This window comes from Magallana gigas, chromosome 7 (assembly GCF_963853765.1).
Source record: "Magallana gigas chromosome 7, xbMagGiga1.1, whole genome shotgun sequence".
Taxonomy (NCBI): domain Eukaryota; kingdom Metazoa; phylum Mollusca; class Bivalvia; order Ostreida; family Ostreidae; genus Magallana; species Magallana gigas.
The window spans coordinates 27581656-27599885 of record NC_088859.1 but is presented as its reverse complement, the minus strand read 5'-3'; the positions used below and the strand labels follow the sequence as shown (position 1 = coordinate 27599885).

The 18230-nt window shown below is 33.0% G+C and overlaps 3 protein-coding genes across 5 annotated transcripts in view; 2 read left to right on the top strand and 1 right to left on the bottom strand.

Moving 5' to 3' along the window:
- Positions 1-3474, top strand: part of LOC105341158 (crossover junction endonuclease EME1) — a 32923-nt gene extending 29449 nt beyond the window's left edge. Inside the window, exons 10-11 of the mRNA XM_066067178.1 lie at positions 3148-3204; positions 3295-3474. Coding sequence (XP_065923250.1) covers positions 3148-3204; positions 3295-3405 — 168 coding nt within the window. The 3' untranslated portion in view covers positions 3406-3474. The remainder of the gene's footprint in view (positions 1-3147; positions 3205-3294) is intronic.
- A 3078-nt stretch (positions 3475-6552) lies between these two features.
- LOC117684404 (tripartite motif-containing protein 2-like) lies at positions 6553-9751 on the bottom strand. Of its 3 annotated transcripts, none has more exons than XM_066067184.1 (2): positions 9430-9751; positions 6553-8480 (listed from the first exon to the last, which is right to left on the bottom strand). In XM_066067184.1, exon 2 carries the CDS (start codon positions 8478-8480, stop codon positions 6756-6758), a length of 1725 nt encoding a protein of 574 aa, XP_065923256.1. In that variant the 5' UTR covers positions 9430-9751; the 3' UTR covers positions 6553-6755. The 3 variants fall into 3 exon arrangements, with proteins under 3 accessions (XP_065923256.1, XP_065923255.1, XP_065923257.1); XM_066067183.1 differs by lacking the exon at positions 9430-9751 and adding an exon at positions 9088-9254; XM_066067185.1 differs by lacking the exon at positions 9430-9751 and adding an exon at positions 8944-9080.
- Positions 9752-11729: 1978 nt separating this feature from the next.
- LOC136269931 (crossover junction endonuclease EME1-like) lies at positions 11730-13982 on the top strand. Its single transcript, XM_066065830.1, has 3 exons — positions 11730-11823; positions 12916-13031; positions 13745-13982. Exons 2-3 carry the CDS (start codon positions 12949-12951, stop codon positions 13980-13982), a joined length of 321 nt encoding a protein of 106 aa, XP_065921902.1. The 5' UTR covers positions 11730-11823; positions 12916-12948.
- The last annotated feature ends 4248 nt before the right edge of the window (positions 13983-18230 follow it).

Sequence of the window (18230 nt, the reverse complement as noted above, 5' to 3'; positions counted from 1 at the left end):
CCGAGCAGATGGAGGAAGATGTTCTTGTGTTACTCCCAGTCGCTGACTTTGTAAATTTTGTACAGAATCATAAAAAGGTCATAAATCCTAACTTACATATATTACCAGTATTTTATAGTAAGAAAAATAGAAAGCTTTACAGTAATATGATTTCTTGAAATCAATGTTTATTTTTCAATACTTTTGAAAGCCTGTCATAGAAATTGTAATTCAAATTAGATATCATATTTTTAAGGAAACATCTTTCCTATAATTTTTCGGAAAACAAGACATGATGTATGATGGTTGATACATGTATTAATGTTCAGAAAGTTAATCATTCCATGATGATACTTTTCTTTAATCTATTGAATATACCAGTACTTTAGTTTAAGACTAACGCAAATGGCTGTGTCGCTGTAAAAGTAATTTATTCATTGATCTACTGGCTCTTACACATATCCTCTTACTGTATGAAATCTATTGTGTTATTTTCAGTGTGGCAGCGAATTAGAAGGCGGACCAACTCTAACAAGTTATGTACAGACTGTCAAACAGCATTTACCTAATTCTATTTTATCATTTGTGGTCATAGGGATGGAAAAATATTTTAGGTTATTATTAGGTTGACTGTTTAATTAAGGTTTTCGTTTAGGCATTCTTAATCTTTGCAAAAGGGGCTCAAAATTAAAATAAAACTGTTCAAGAGACAAATTTAATTGAGCATTCCAACTAATTATAATTTTTTACGTGATTTTAACAAACCATACGATGGCTGCATGGCATATCCTACGAGATATTAAATCCGTAAATATCTCTAAAACAAATAGTCATCGGCGAAATATAATAACACAATGATGACTGTAAAGTTAATATCAACAACTCGTCTGTGTATAATTATAATATTAAACAAACTGACAAATAATAATTCAAAAAAATTATCTTCATCAACTTTAACCGACCTCACTGAAGCTGATCAAAATAGAAAAGGAAGTGACCACGTAAACACGGGTTATCAACCGTAAACAAAATATATTTCCGGAAAGTCAACAATGTTCCGAATAGTACAATGATAGATTTTGAGAATGTTAATTATATAAGTCCTAGGTAAATTTTAGGATTGTAAATAAACTTGCTTTAATAACGGCACATATTTACAGACAAGCTGAAATATGTGCTATTGTATTAGATGATTTATATTGTCAGTATGATAGGATGCAATATTGTATTTTATATTATTGTATTGATAAACATTGGATCTTATAATTAAGAAATGAAGATAATAATTTTTCTATTGATCGACGTATCAAAGAAAAAATTGACCGGAAAACTTCATCAATGCGCGTAGCGCATTGATGAAAAAGTTTTCCGGTCAATTTTTTCTTTGATACGTCGATCAATAAAAAAATTATTATCTTCATTTCTTATCATTTAATAAAACATTTTCAAATAAAAAAAATGTGAAGTGTCATTGATCAAAAATGTAAATAATGTAAATGAAGCGACGCGTATGAATACAAAACAACAACAGCAACAATATTCAAAATGGATGCGCCTTTGACAGCTGATGCAGAACTATTAAGCTGAATTAAAGGATTAAACACAAATAGTGAGTTAAAATCTGAACCGGCTGAATTGAAAACGAAAGGAAAATACATGCGATAGCTTGTGATATTATTCACTGTGCAGAAAAACTCGTAATAAAGCTAGTTTTTATGTGAGATCGCTGGAATATGCAACTGGACATAACCATCCAAGAAAAGGCGATCGTGGATGAAAATAGCTGATATGTCGACAGAGAAGAGTATGTATAAGCGACTTTTGTAAACGTTGTGGTAACTAGATAGCCAGTGATGTACTTAAATGGTATTTCTGCCGCTTGCAATGCGCCGAAGGAGTTGATGCATTACTCATAGCTTTTCTTTACGACGCTTATTCTGATGACAGATGGTGTACGTAGGCCTATGTAAATTCAAAAATCATCGTTACCAATTTTGAACAGAAGTGTTACCGTGAAAGTTTATAGGCCTATATGTTCGTTATAATATTCCTGGAAAAGGAACAGCCAGCCTCGCTGTAAATGTTGAGTGATCTCAAGCAGACGAAATCGTGAGAAGACGCTTAATTCTCTATTTCGTGAATCAAATAATGTGTTTTGTTTATTTTTGAAGGTTAAACTTTCATTTTTTTATATTCACAAGGTTGCATTTTGTTTGCTGACAATAAAACAGACACAACTTTACATTTTGTTGACAGTGTTTATCTTGGAAATTCCCGTTCTATAAAAAGTGTTAGATCAGAACAGTTGAGAAAAGTAGATCCGGCAAAAATTTTATTGATGCAGGTATCAAAGAAATTTTTCGACCAATCAGAAGCGCCGATATCTCATCAAATGAATAAATATTAAATGATTATTGTATGAAATGAATATATGATTATCATACAATTTCTTAACAGATGATATACGATATTGTGTCAAAAAGTATCCATGAATATCCAAGATCATAAAGAATGATTTTCATATAATATGAAAAAGGTGGTCTCATAAAGGTGATTCCTCATAAGGGTGATGCCTCATCTCGGTGAGCTTTGTAATCTGTGATAACCTAAATTTATCAACTGTGAATGAAAAAGCGTAAATTGTTCAATACCACTTGATATCGTATAAAACTAATTGTGGTTTATAAGAAAGCGTAAACTGTTCAAAACCATTTTATATTGTAAAAAACTACTTAATATTGGATATATATGTACTAAATATGTTAAATAAATCAAATGTTCCAAAATATATGCATAATTTACGTGATACTTAAAACTATACGTCTTCTAGGTTATTATTCAAGGGGCCTTTTAAACAAGTGTACATTCATCTCACTAATCTAACCCAAAGAAAACAAGAACTATGACTTGCTAGTATCACCCATTGATAAAATAATTTGAACTGTTTGAGAATTTGGAAAGTGTTTCTCCTTAAAATTTCTTATGTTGTGGATTACATGGATGTACATCTATTTCACTGAAAATTTTTGGTAGCAGATTTTTTCAAGATAGCTATTATAAATTTTTGACATGTGTTTTACATGTCAAATTGATAAAGGATTGTGTGAGAACTATATACATGTACATCCAGGTAATAATTTCTTTTTTTAAATATTATTTGTGTTTTAGGCATACAGAAAATGCAATGATTCAAATGAACAAGAAAAATTACTAGAAAATATTGTGGTAAGTTAATAACTATATGCTTGTGATCTCTTCCATGAACAAAATTCAAAATAATCCTATTAATTAGTATTCCATATTTGTTGCTGACAGGTAAGACGAGGAGCTGGTGTGTTGGAGACGTCACGCAGAGTGGGGAAGGAGATGTCAAGGAGAATTTACACTTTTGTGACCAGTTCTAATCCTAACGAAGTTATCAAATGACTGCTTGTTATTGCGGCAATCCTCTCTTGTTTTAATTACCTCTTGTTATTATTGAAGGGTGTATTTTAAATTGTTTAGGCAATTGATTGTGTTCTATTCAACATTAAATTAAGACACTGAACCTCATGTGCACACTCTCTCGCAACAAAGTACCAAATATCGGCCATATAAAAAGACGAATTTTCAAACAATAAAGTTAACGACTTTTGAGGCTCTGTTGTCGTGCTTGGGCCTTCAATGCAGAAAAATTCCAATTGCAATCTCTGACGATCAATCCAAAAGAAAGATGGAATGAATGTACTTCAAAGTCTATCAGTTCAACATAAAAAAGAGATGTAATACTGTCAAACAAGCTCAAGACCGATAACTCTAGTTGAAATTTTACCATGTGCTTAAATCGAAGCATCTTTTGAATGTTTAAGTCTTGTTTTCTGTTTAATTGACAACAATGACAGTATCTGAGAAAAACCATACTTCATTGTGCATTTTTTAATCAAATACAAATTAAATTTACATATTTTTTCTGTCCATCCCATTTTAGTCAAGGGCTTTTATTGAGCTTTTCCAATCATTTATTCGTTGTCTGTCGCCATCCTTGTTGTTGTAGTTGTAAACTTTTTACGTTTTCAACCACTGCCATTTTTGTCAAAACTTGGCACAAAGCATCATTGGGGAAGGGGCTTTCAAATTTGTATACTTTTTCTACACACAACAATATCTTGAAAGCTGACATTGAATAATATAGATATATTACCCCCCCCCCCCCCCCCCCCCCCCCCGATTAGAAATTGGATGATTTTGTGAATGGTTTTTTGTGTTTTTGTTTAATTTGTTTGTCAAGATTTCTCTGATGATAAGTCCATCCCCCCCCCCCCCCCACACTTTCAAATGCTTCTGACGCTGCTAATACCACATTCTATGTTTGGTATCTTGGCTTTACCACTGGGTCTGTCAAAATGAGGCGGGGAGGGGGATATACGATCATTCTTTTGAAGCAAATAGTTAGTCTTTGTTTAATTTTTTATATAAGTTAGAGTACGACGATTTAAATCCAATACAGCAATTTAGTAGTAGGGGGAGGTTAAGGAAACGCCCTGGCATTTTTTACATTAGGCTTTGATAATAAGCGTTATTATCTTTTCAAAGTAATATATTACATTCAAATATTTATTTATTGATATCAGAAAATAATCGAAAGTAAAAAAAACGACGTCTCATAGCTAGCACGTGGAAAGAAATGGAGGAGAAAAAAAATTATCGTAAAGTTGTACTTGCAAGTTAAAAATTACAGAGTTTTAAGAACATATTGATTGAAGTCGCAGATTGTTCTCTGCTTATCGAATAATGCTATTCAGTTTAGTGTGGAGAAATTCGTCAGAAGTTGTTCAGTAAACAAACATATTTTTACATTATCGTTCATATAAATGTACCATATGATCCGAGGAAAATTACATGACTTGAACAGACTGTTTTTCCTCACAAAAAGCTTGTCAAATATAGATTAACGGGAAAATCGGGTGGTCGACACGCCATAAAGTATAACGGACGTTTTACAGCATATGTCTTCTTTTGTTTACAATAAACCTGACTGAAAATCTATAAAAACATTGTCACCAGCTCCGTAAAATGAAGAAGTGTAGTTTGTTTATATACGTGTAAAATGGCGACTCGATCTGCATGTGAATTTTTTTTACAATCTAAGGTCGATTAGCGTGTGTGAGAGAAAATTCGGGGGCAAGTAAAGCGTTAAGTACATCAGTAGTAAAAATTGTCTGATGAATATTGAGAAACATGTAATAAAATGAATGTTTCTACAGACTGAGTGAGTTACAAAATAAAGTTAATCACAGATCTGTCCAAAATTGAACACGTTTGTACATGCCAAAAATTTCAAGTTTTGTATATGTATGGAAACACATGGACACTTGACACTTGTAGAAGTGTGTCGTTGATCGGTTAAAGATCAATAAAAAAGCAATTTTGTAATATTTATAGTCAGTACTGTTGTGAATTCTTTATAATGAGCTACAAAATAAATACTGCCTCAACTTTAACTGATGCGTTAAAAATGATGGAATTTATCGATGAAGCATTATACTGAAAAATGAAATGGGGATCGAACCTGTTTAAACAGCGTGTTTTGACAATTGTTTGCACCATGAAAAACAAGAAGCGATTATTGTGATTTAAAAGCAGTGATTTAATTTTTGCCCTTCTGACGCAGAGTTAAACGACACATCTGGCAGTTTGGTATGGAATTTCATATACGACAGCCAACTGTCAGCTGCCAACTTCTTACTGCTAACTGCCAACTGCTTACTGCCAAATGCTTTCTTTGCCTCTTTAGCGCAAGTCTTCCTTTCCAGTTATAGTTTTGGACACATAAATGATCAATTAAAATGACTTTGATTAAAAATATTGTACAAGTATCGTGCAGTGTCTTCAGTATAAAGATATAGTTCATATTTTTTAAAAGAAGATGATAACCATTATCATGTCAAATAATTCGATGGAAAATTACTTGCCGGAAGAGGGGTACTACTGCACTTGTTTGTATGGTTTTGCCAGCAAGGGCCAAAATTTTGATATTTATAATACAGTTTAATAAGTATAGACTTTTAAGAATAAGGAGTACAGGTCTCTTGTGTAAAGGTCCAGCAAGCAAAGTTAGCTATATGGACTTGAACATCGGGAGGAAAACAAAAATAAAGCTTTGTAGATTTTTAAAGAAAAAATAATTTCATCATAAAATTCCCTCATTCCCAGAAGTCCATTTTCAAAAACGCTAGCAGATCATTCATTTGATAAAAATTAGAATTTATTTTTGTTCAAACTAAGCTTGATGAAAAAATTAAGAGCTTTCCTGTCTACATTGTTCTTTTAAAATGTTGCCATGAAATATGCAAAAATTTAAACAAACCTAAGGAAGATTATAAACAATCGGTCAGTATAACATACTATGTTTCTCATGTAAATAGAAACATGTTTTATGCAGAAATCAAACTTTGAAAATTGTTTCACTAATTTAGACTCTAGAAATACAACAAAAAAATTAGTTTACTTTAAACATAATGTCATTTAGAAACTTTTTATGACAAATTTATTCTCAAAACTGGAAAAAAAACTATACGATATGTATATAGAGGTACATGTATTCCAAAAAATGTTGCATTTAAAAAAATAAACAGAAAAAGTAAACATTTATGATACTGTTATATAATAAAGTCTGTGAGGTTTTAGAATTTAGAGTGCAAGAGAATAAGCTCATTCAAATAATGCATTTTTATACTACAAAGGTAAGTAAACAATATTCAGATTTGATATCTGATGTTTGACATCCATAGAGAGAATCACTGTAGATACTTGTACACTGTCACCGTGTTGGTGTTATGTTGTCCCACATGGAGATAGTTCTCATCATCAACACATACACCGCGGGGATACTCTACCCCTTGTTGTGTTGTAAGTCGAGACAAAAACTGACCGTCCTGATCTAAGATGTCAACTTTCTTATTCATAAAATAACTGTCACAAACAATGATGTGACCGAGGAGATTAGTACAAATGCCCAAGGGACAAAACCATAACAACTCTAACCCCGGATCTGGGTAGGAGAACTTGTAGTGTCCTGATTTATTCACCACCACTACAATTCGTTTGTCCAAGTCTGATGTACAGATATCACCATTGATGTTTTCTGTGATGTAGCGTGGATCACTAAACAGTTCCTGTCCTTTGTTGTTCATCAATATGTTATGTACCTCTTCTCCTGTCTTGTTATACCTGGTGACTTTAGCCTCTCCATCCTTTCTCATCCCCACCAGTAGGTCCCCGTTGATGCAGGAGGAGTGTATGCTGATTGGTTCCCAGTCTCCTGTTCTAATGAATTCGGTGATTGTTTTATTCTCTGTTATCCAGTTGATGACTTTATTTTTTCTGTCTGTATAGATCAGGACCCCGTCCTTTATGGCTGTGTGGTAGCCTTCAGATCCACCACTGGTTTGTATCTTCTGTAGCTGATTCCCCTGTAAATCTGTTTGGATAAGGTTACCATTTTCGTCACTGGCCCAGAGTATGCCTGATTTACCTAGTGATATATGATATACACTCTTAACACCTGAAACTGTGTACTCCCTGACCTTGGTGACAGAGGAAGACAGAGACAGTGTTTGTGTTACATCAGATTTCTTTCTATCTTGCTTGAACATCTCTTTCCCTGTAGGTTTCAACTGTGTTGATGGAGTAGCCAAAGGTTTTATTTTCCTTTTAACAGGTTTAATGTTTGGAACACCTATATTTCCAAGTAACTTGCTGACATCATCATAGATGAATTGACCAGCACTAAACACTGGTGGGACTGGTTTAGTAGTCTCTGGTATAGATTGGATTTTCGAGTTTTCAAAATTGGCAGATAATAAAACTTTGAAATTGCTTAAAGGGAGGTAGCCATGAAACTCTTTTAAAAGTTTTTCCAGGTACTTATTGTAATCATTGTATGTTTTTTCCTGTTGTTTTAACACTTTAAGTAATGACTTTTCTATGGTATTGGCTTGTTCCAAATTGTCTGATGTCACTTTATCTACCAGGTCTTTCAGAGACTTGGCTTCTGCCTTTATGGCGTTTCTGATACCATCCATGATTTTCTTTACTTCTTTGCCATCTTCATCTGTTTCCATTTTTAAACCTTTTGATGTTGGAAGGAAATATTGTTGGATTTTTGAGATTTCATCTAAACAAAATGCAAACTTTTCTGCATCAATGTCCTCCATATCAACAAATTTATGGCCGAAGTGTTCTTGCATGGTTGTGCACTTTGAACATAGAGGGATGTTGCATTCATTGCATAGAATATCTGCATTCCGAGTTGGATGGAGCTTGCATTTGTCCACAGGAAGATGACGTTTGTGCTGTAGGAAGGAGACCACTTCATGGTTCTTGGTTTCTTCACTCTTCTGATGTTCATCTCTGCATTGTTCACACATTGGTCGGTGACAATCATTGCAGTAAAACTGACAGTTTTTCTCACAGTCTTCAGTACCACATTCCAAATAGTGTTGAGCTGTTAAACCTTCCATCTGAAAATAGTATCATGATAATGCTAGTATAATGGTTGGACTCATTTCTAAATACATTGACTGTAAAAAAAAATGATTTTAGCATAAACTAGTAAATATTAAAACGTTGATTGCTCAAACTTATTAGGTTAAAATCCCCTTCCTTCACTCCTAATGAAGAAATGGGCCTAATTATTGAATTGCATCTATCTGATGGTCCATTAGTCCAGAGACCAAGCGTTTTCTAAGTAATATATAAAAATTCCTTTGCTAAACAGACTTCAAACTTTTAAACTTGTTATACATGCAATCCCTTAAAAGTACATTAATATCGATCATGAGGTCAAGAGTTAGACTACTCTTGTAATTTACCGGTATTGTCTCATATGTTTAAGAACCTTTTGCTTGACAAACATCAAATCATTCAGAGTAGAATACCTCAGTTTAGGTAATGATTGTCAAAGGTCAAACTAGTAAAGTTTACCTGATATTTTGAGAACCCTTTGATTGACAGGTGAGCAACTTTGACCACAAGTACCTCAGGACTAGGGTTTGTCTTGGGGTTTTTTGTTTTTGTTTCAAAGCTTAAATATTTCCAGTTTTCTTTGGTTATTCATGAAAATAATACCTTGTGATATTTCTGTTTGTCCACCCATAGGTCTTTTATTGTTTTTTTCTATGAATCATGTCTGTGAAATTATATGGATCATCGCTAATAATCTTCAAACTAAAATTTATTGGATTGTGCATTATAAGAGGAAAAAATGATTTCAAAAAGTAAAAAGCCAGTTCCTACTTTAAATTGATGAAACATTTATGTATCTTACATTTGTTTGTTTGCGACTTTTTAATTTTTGTAAAAAAATATCTTTTTGTCAATTTTAATCACATTTCAGTAAACGGATCCAACAATGCACAAATTACATCACCTTCAATGACTGCTAGTCAGATTTTGATGATGTTTACTTACATTTTTCAAACGGAATCATGCACTAACATTGTAGGTGTTGTGCGGAATGTTGGAAATTCCAAGTTATATACTTCCTTATTGACTTTAAATCCCACCAAGCTAAAAATAGATCTACCCAGAACAATAAACCAGTATCTCGAGCTAGCTTCAAATAATTACTTAAACTGTAATATCTTCTCAGGTACCCACAATTTTAAGTCCATAAATATAATGGGTTAAATTTATGGATGAAACATTTTATTGATTTTTGATGTCACTTGGTTATTTTATGTACCCATTATTTATCAGGTTCAATATCGGATATTAATTAGAAATTTAAAGTTGGATGATATAGTACATGTAACATTTCATACATTTTTCTCTTTCTCATCAACATAAATATTTTTAAATTATGAATTAAGACGGACAAGAAGAATTAAGAGTCAGAAAAATCCTACCCTGAAAAAATCAACTTTCAGTTTTGAATACATTTACACGTTTTATTCAATAGTGACCAATCATTGCTAAATTCTATCAAACGCTTTTTAGAGCAAGTATGACTTAAACAATCAGCTTGTTTTAAGGTCCTCAAGGGACTATGATTATTTGGTAAATTGAAGAAAGATATTGTTGCAATCTTAAAAGTTCATTTTTCCTTGCTTTATAGACAATATATCAAGAACAGTAAAATTAATTGAAATCCGTTTCCAAGGCACGAGGCACATAGGGCTTATCTCTAGTTTTCTTGGTTGTAAGTTAATGAGATTCATTTACATGTACTTCCCATGGATTAAACACAAGTATATCGCAGGTTAAGATGAAAGTATCGAACAAATATCGTCTTCGTGTCACCTATAACTCATGATGAAGTTGAGAGCGACTTGTCAGAAACAAATGATGTTGAAATAACAGTGACCATAACAATTTTAGGCATGCATTTTTTGAATTTCTTTGTGTTGTCTTTATACCACGGTGGAAAGACTCTTTGATTTTGTTTTGTTTCTTCTTATTTTTCTTCGGTAAAGTGCTTTTTGTTTTGCGAATTGTCAAAACACTTCAAAGTGCACTGCAATGCATTTGAGAAGTCATTAGGCCATTCGACCTTTCCTCATGGAAAAATCACATGATTCGAAACGATCGACACTTGCACCAAAATGTCTGTTATCCCTATTCCTTGGAAACCTTGACACTTGCTTGCACAAAACCGTTACAGATGTTCTTTGTCTCACAATCTATCGGAGAGAAATGGTTTTGCATTTTCTGCTAGGAAAAAAAACTGTCTTTGAAATTCTAAAAACATTAAAAAAAAGAAAAAGAAAAAAAAACACTGTTTAAAGATGCACGAAACAACTTGCAATAGCTTGGTTTACCTTTCTGCATGCCAAAAAATCAAAGTCAAAGATCATTCAGATATGTTATATGACCACTATCTGCTTCACATTTCCTTGAAAAAACCTGTCTTCTAACATCTTTAAAGCTGAAATGTTACCTTGACCTATTGACCTTGAAATATTCTTTGCACTTAAATGTATGAATAATCTGATACAAGAGTAATCAAAAGGCAAAGTCATCCGCTTCCTCCTTTTTCATGTACTTTTGATATACGCGTAATTAGAAATTATTTTTATTAAGACATTGGACTTCATTTATACACTCTCGTGCAACATAGTGCGAAAGATTTAACAAAAATATCAAGTTTAATACTTTTGAGGCTCAATTGTTGTGCTTAAACATTCATTGCGGAAAAGAAATCTAATTCCAATCGCCTCCGATCGATCAATCCAATAAAAAGATGGAATGAATGTACTTTAAATCTTATCAGTTCAACATAAAATAGAGATATAACACTGTCAAACAAGCTCAAGACCGATAACTCTTAGTATCTGCAATTAAAAGTTTACCATGTCATGTACTAAAAAGCATCTTTTCCATGCTTATGTCTTGTTTTCTGTTTAATTTACAACAAGGGCAATGTCTTAAAAACATACGTTAGCATACATTTCCCAATCAAATTACATTTCTTTCTGTCTATTCCTTTTTAGTCAAAGGCTCAACTGAGCTTTTCTAATCATTTGTCCTTTGTCGTCGTCCTCAATGGCGTCGATATAAACTTTTTACTTTGTTCATATTGACTGAACTAAATTTTTATAAAGATAATTTTTTATCCAAAATTGTAATTGCTTTCTTATTTGACATATTCGTCTCATCTATCATGCTTTCTATTATAATCTATTAATTTTTTCCTTATTTGAGAAACTATTTCAAGGTGTAGTGAGCCACCTTAATTAAGGTAAGGGGCTCATTTTGTTTTAAATGTTTACCTTTTCATGATCACGAAAATAACTAAAGGCTCTTTCACAATTGGCACATGAATTTGGATCCCAAACTGTTGTCCAAATAATTGCTGATGAAAAGGTATTCATATGAAATTTGCATGATCTAAAGCAACTGTTGTGCGATGCAAACACGTTAAATCTTGTGATATATTTTGTGTCTATATGTGACTGTTGTACAATGAAAGTGAGTGTGAGATAATGCAAAAGGATTGTGTGAATTATCAGGTGATTGGACAATTGAACACGCATTAATGCTATTGGATATGCTGCTCGTGCGAGTCAGAGGGTATTTATATACTGCCAATTTCCGACGCTGTAATTGGAAATTCAGCAAACCCAGCAGAGTGCAAGAAGGTATTGGTGCAGCAGCATCCGTGGCCAGTTGTGGTCTGAAACAGAAATGCTAATACAGGGTATATATACTAGTGGCAAAGCATTGCAAATTGAAGCTGATAATTCATGTAATGATAGTAAAACGTTGCATGGTTACACGAGACACGTTGAGCAACAGCCTCATGGTCGCAAAACACAGGCATAGACAGCTACGATTTATCTTACGATCTTTAAAAATGGTGTGAATTACTCTTGCAAATACAAAAAAAAACACTGCAAGACGTTGGTACTTGTGTTCATGCCTTGCATTTGGTTGTGTCTGAATAGTGTGCACGCCTCTATTTTGAGGAGACTTGATGCGACCACTAAAATGCATGCAACAAATGCACGACATCATGCATTGTATGCAAGAGCTCATGCATGCAAGGCTAAAAACATTCGATTCGCAAAGTGTTGTTAAGTGCTTGTGCACCAATTGTGAAAGAGCCCTAAAGACATTTAATACATGTAAGCATGCCAGGTAGATTTACAGTGTAGCAAAGGAAATTAAGGTTTTTGGTATGGCATTTAATTATGGTTTCAGCATCGTTAAGAAAATATTTTGAGACATTTTTTGTGGATGCAAGAGGTTAGTCAAATATGAAATGTTGCCTTCTATCATAGGCAACATTAGGAAATATTAAAACACAAATTTTGTATACAATGTAATTTTTTTGCATCTGTGATTGTAGAGCAAAAAATTTGGAAAACAAATGCACTTTGCCGATAAACTTATTTATACACTACCTACATATTTTTTATTATATTTTAATAATGCTATTTGAATACAAATCTGCAGGCCATTACAGACAACCAGCTTCAGACAGATGTGATGGTTTATTTGTTGGAGACCTCAGAGGAACTGGCAGAGTTTGTTCGCACCTTCTCCAAGGCAGTGGCAGAAAAACCTGCGAAGTAAGATGAATTGAAACAGTGATAAAATTAATCAATCAATACTTGTGTTATTGTCCCTATATATGTACATGTACTTGTTTGTTGATGTCTTCGAATAAAGAAATACTGTCAATTGGCCAAAGTTCATGATGGTTTCAATTTCACTGCGTTTTCAATTTATCATTTTCCCGCGAAATTAAACCCATCGTAGATATTATCATTAGTTTTCAAAACATGTTTCAATGCTTATATTCTGATCAATTGATTTTCAAGCAATGTGAAATTAAAATCATTGCGAATGGTACTTTATTAGAAATTGTGAAATTTTAACACCGTGGAATTAATGACTTACAGTAAATTAACAGAAAAAAGATGTTTAAAAATTACAAAAAATGTTAGAAAAAACCCTCTTTAGTTTTTGTTTGGTCTTATGTTTAACTTATTTTCTCAACATGCTTTATATTTCATGCAAAAGATACATCCACTTCAACTCGATTTTCAATAATTTTTGCTATAGTAGGAGGGCTCAATGGTCATAGCTATTTTTAAGACTTTATTAATCTACATCGAAGTTCTCTGTATTGAAGATATCAGAAAATATTCAAATTTGAAATCTTAGAATTTTCTTTGCTAAATCATAAATTCTATCCAAAAATTTAAAACTTAAGCCTCTTTTTGTCTTCATTTTAAAACCTAAATTGCTAAAAACATGAGACTCTTTCTTGTGATTGTAGGAAAGATCGATTACAGACAGCTTTCTTTGATGATGGTGTATCTACAGTAAAAGTTGACAAGAATGGACAAGGTCTTCTGAAGGTTTGGAAGCAACAGCTGCTGCAGTTTAAGAACATCAGTCCTGACATTGCTGATGCTATTGTACAGGCCTTCCCTTCCCCTCACTTACTGATAGAGGTACACATAGCTCATTATTTAATGAATTTTATAGACTTATTAGAGAAATGTTCATGTTAAGTCCATATGTTTACTTGAGTGAGTGTAGCAGATTATTGCTAATACATTTGGTCCTAACAGGTAAACAATGCAAATGATGTATACAAGCATAATTCAACCATATCGTGTTATATGATTTAATTCTAGTTGTAAATTATTTAATATAGTAAAGAGAATGTTGCCTACGTCATAGTAAGAATAAAGTCAATAAACATATCAATCCGCCTGATGTTATGTTTAAATTTTTTACAATTTAATGTCATTTTAAAGGTCAAACGACTGTTTTCATCTTCATTTAATGTCAAAAGACTTAAATTATAACAATAAATTCAATATTTATTACTTTTATACAATATAAAATGGTTTGGAACAATGCACGCTTTTTTAGCTCACCGAGACGAAGTCAGGGGGAGCTTATGCTATACCGTCGGTGTCCGGACCTGGTTAAAGATTTTGTTGCAGGTCCTGTATCTACATGTAAGCTATAACTTGTCCTATCTTCACCAAACCTTCGTGGATGATGCATCTGGACCTACTTATGGACTTGAAAGACTTGGATGCTGAATCTGGGTCCTAAATTTCAGATGCCGGAGGAGGTTAAGGTTTTTGGAACAGGTTAAAGTTTTTGTTGCAGGTGCCTTTTGATAGCAATATCTAAGTTACTGCTGGTCCTTACTTCACCAAACTTGCATGGTAGTGCGTCTTATATGATACTGATGCACCTGACAGGCTTGAATGCTGAATCTGAGCCATGGGTTTCAGATGCTGGATGAGGTTTAGTTTTTTTGAACAGGTCACATGTTTAATAAATAATAGCTTGCATAGTTGATTTAACTATATTATAAATAAAACGCAGAGGTAGCTTCAGATGCAGAGCCTGATCACCATTATCAAGGATGCTAAAAATTTCCTCACTTAAACCTGCTTGATATATAGTTGTGTTTGTTGTTAAATGATATAACATGATTCCTATGATATAGTTAGTTTGATATGATATACTATTCGTTAATATGATACAATATAATATCATGTTATATTGTAAAAAGGTATATGATACGATATCATCTTGTATGATTTTTTTTTATATATTTTATGATATGATATTGTATCATGATATTGATATGTATAGCATTGTATATTATGATACGATATTGTATAATATGATATTGTATAATTAATTTATTATTTTATCACATAATACTGTTACATATGATATTGCAATATATTCTAAATATTGTTTTTGATGCAATATTGTATGATACGATATTGTATATGATATTTGTTTTTATAATATTGTTTTATATCACATGAAATTGTATTATATGATATTTTAATTTATATCATATCGTATCATATATTATTATATCACATGATATTGTATTTTATGATATTATGATGTATATTATTGTGTCACATGATACAATATGTATGATATAATATTGTATTAAATAATATTTTACTATATCACATGATATTGTATTATTTGATATGATACAATGTTGTATCAAATTATATTGTATCATATGATACAATGCCACATCATGTATCAAATACAGTTAATTATAATACAGTATCATACAATACAGTATTATACTACATAGTACAGTATAATATATATGTTACAATATTATGATGTATTATGTAATATGATATTGTATCATATAATACCATATTGTACGTATTATATATTATGATATTGTTTTATGTGATCAAATACAATAATATATAACACAATACAATGTCATATCTTATGTTACAATATCATATCTTATCATTGTTTATTACGGTATTTTATTATCAAAAGACTACTGAAAGTGCTAAATAACATAAAATACAATACCAGTAAGAATAGACTAAAATTTTATTAGGTAATGGCGTAAATTGGCTACAGTGGTTCTCATATAATATTGCAACATATATACAACAGTGGGACTGCCGAACAACTGGCTCGCCCCCAACTACAACATTTCCATGTGTTGTCCCTGACGGGCAAGTAGCATGCTGGGTAAAACCGCAATCATGCTACCAACACAATGACAACAATAAACTATATATTTACCTGATAGGTATTAAATCTTTATATTAACTAAATGTTTTAATAAATTGATATTTTTAAAAGAATTCAGAGTCTATGTTATACAAACCAACAACAACTTTTCAACAAAACAACATTCAATGTAAACCATCATAGTCCAAACTTGGGAATTGAAGGTGACGATTTCGCCACTGGGGCTTCCTGAATGAATGTGTAAATATGATTACACAATATTCAGGCAGCCCACCGCCACATAGTGGGGTAGGAACCTTCAATTCTATACCACTGTAGCCATAACTAAACCTAGATATTCATATTCTCCCCTTCATGTCTTGACCCAAGTTGACTTCAGAGTTTATGAAACTGGGAAGTGTCTGCTACTCCCGTCCCTAACAAAATATTCTAATGCCCCCTGAATATTGTTCAGAAAGAGGTAGTTTCCTAGCTTAGACAAATGCACACCATCTGAACTGTAGAGGTTTTGGTGTTTGCCAATAAACTGGGGGTGTCTAATTATTCTCCCTCCACAAGCTAAAACCTCCTTCGCAGCTAACCTATTTACCCTATTTCTAGCTTGCTCCATACACCTAGGCCTCTGGGAGTACCTCCATGTTATTCGCGGCAATATGAAGGACCAGACAAGCTGACAGTCAGGGAAAACTGATGCCATAAGTCTGATGTCCCACTTGACGCTGTACAACAATTTAGACAATGGAATTTGGCCCAAATCATTGCCCCCACAATGCATAACAATAAATTGAGGAGAATCTTGCAATGTAGCTAGGTACCTCAACTTCTTGGCCACATCTACAAATTTTAAACCCCCATACCCCTGCCACCATAACTCAATCCCCCTGCTTTTCAGTCCAAGGCTTGTTCCCCCAGGTCTTACTCTTGCTTCAATGGCTGCATGCTTTATGATTGAAGAACCAACTATCCAAACACTTGTAAGATTAAGATCTGAAATGTTAAAGAAAATTAACAAAGAGGTGAAAATTGTGTGAGTGGTGACCGTATGTATGTTTAAAAAACACTAGATTTCCACCTTCCTGCAATTTTGATTTCCTCATCAGACAACCCTCGCTGAAAAGCAGTAGTAGCTGCACCTATTCTAAATGAGTGAGATTTGTAAAAGTTTTTATCTAAACCAATAGCAGCGATTGCCTTATCTAAAACTGCAGCAAACTGATATCTTGTCAAAGGTTTTCCCCCATAATGACAGAACAAAGGACCTGACAACTTTGGTCGAATCTGTAAAAAACTTAACATACACTTCACTGGGCAAATGCAGGAGTCATAGGAGTTGAGCACTATTGTTGTCCCCTTCCCTAATTGATCTGTTTTGGAAGACTTTATTGTAATGGTAAGCTGGTTGTTATCCAGTCTTACATCATTAATACCAAGTATTGAATGAGAATCATTGCCCTTACTCAATACTATTTCTCCTACTCTAAGGAAGGCAAAGAAAGCCAGGGTATATGCTGCAGTGAATAATTTAGATTCATAAGTATTAGAACAAATATTGCACAATGCCCCAACAATTCTACCAAGAATTTGCTCTGTAATTGGAAGCCTACTATCTGCTTTTCCCTTCAATCTCCTAAGCTCATCAAGTAACTTTGAAACTATGAAACTATTGGTTGTGTTAAGATAACCATTGATTTTGCATTGATACCCAATGGCTGCAATGTAATTTCTTGCTGTGGATTCAGCATAGCCATTTAATGGCAGATGAGCTATAAAATTCACAATATGGTCTTGAGGAGGTGGCCAAATATTTGAAATATTAGCTTTAATTCGAAAATGTTCAAATGCATTCAACCCTGTGCTATATGCAGATGTTGTATTAGGCGAAATGGCTGCCCTTAACAATCTAGATGCTTCATCTGCAAGATTAGCCACCGAAACTCTAAAGGGATCTTCTCCGGATTCTTCTTTGCTAGTGGTGCCAATCGATGAAACCTTTCCCACTGTTTGCGAGAAATGGCATCTGATACAGAATTATCTATGCCAGGAATATGTTTAGCTTTAAATGTAATATTATATTATAAAATCATACTTCATCGTGTTAAAATTTGGCTGTTGAATTTTTGGACCAGCTCAATGTAGGAAATCAAAATTGCTAAGATATAAATATTTTCGTATCTTTAGTAAGTTTATAACTGTTCAAATTTTCAAAAAAAGTTTTGGTTGACACAAATTTCTAAAAGGCTGGGTTTTAAAAAGATGTCATC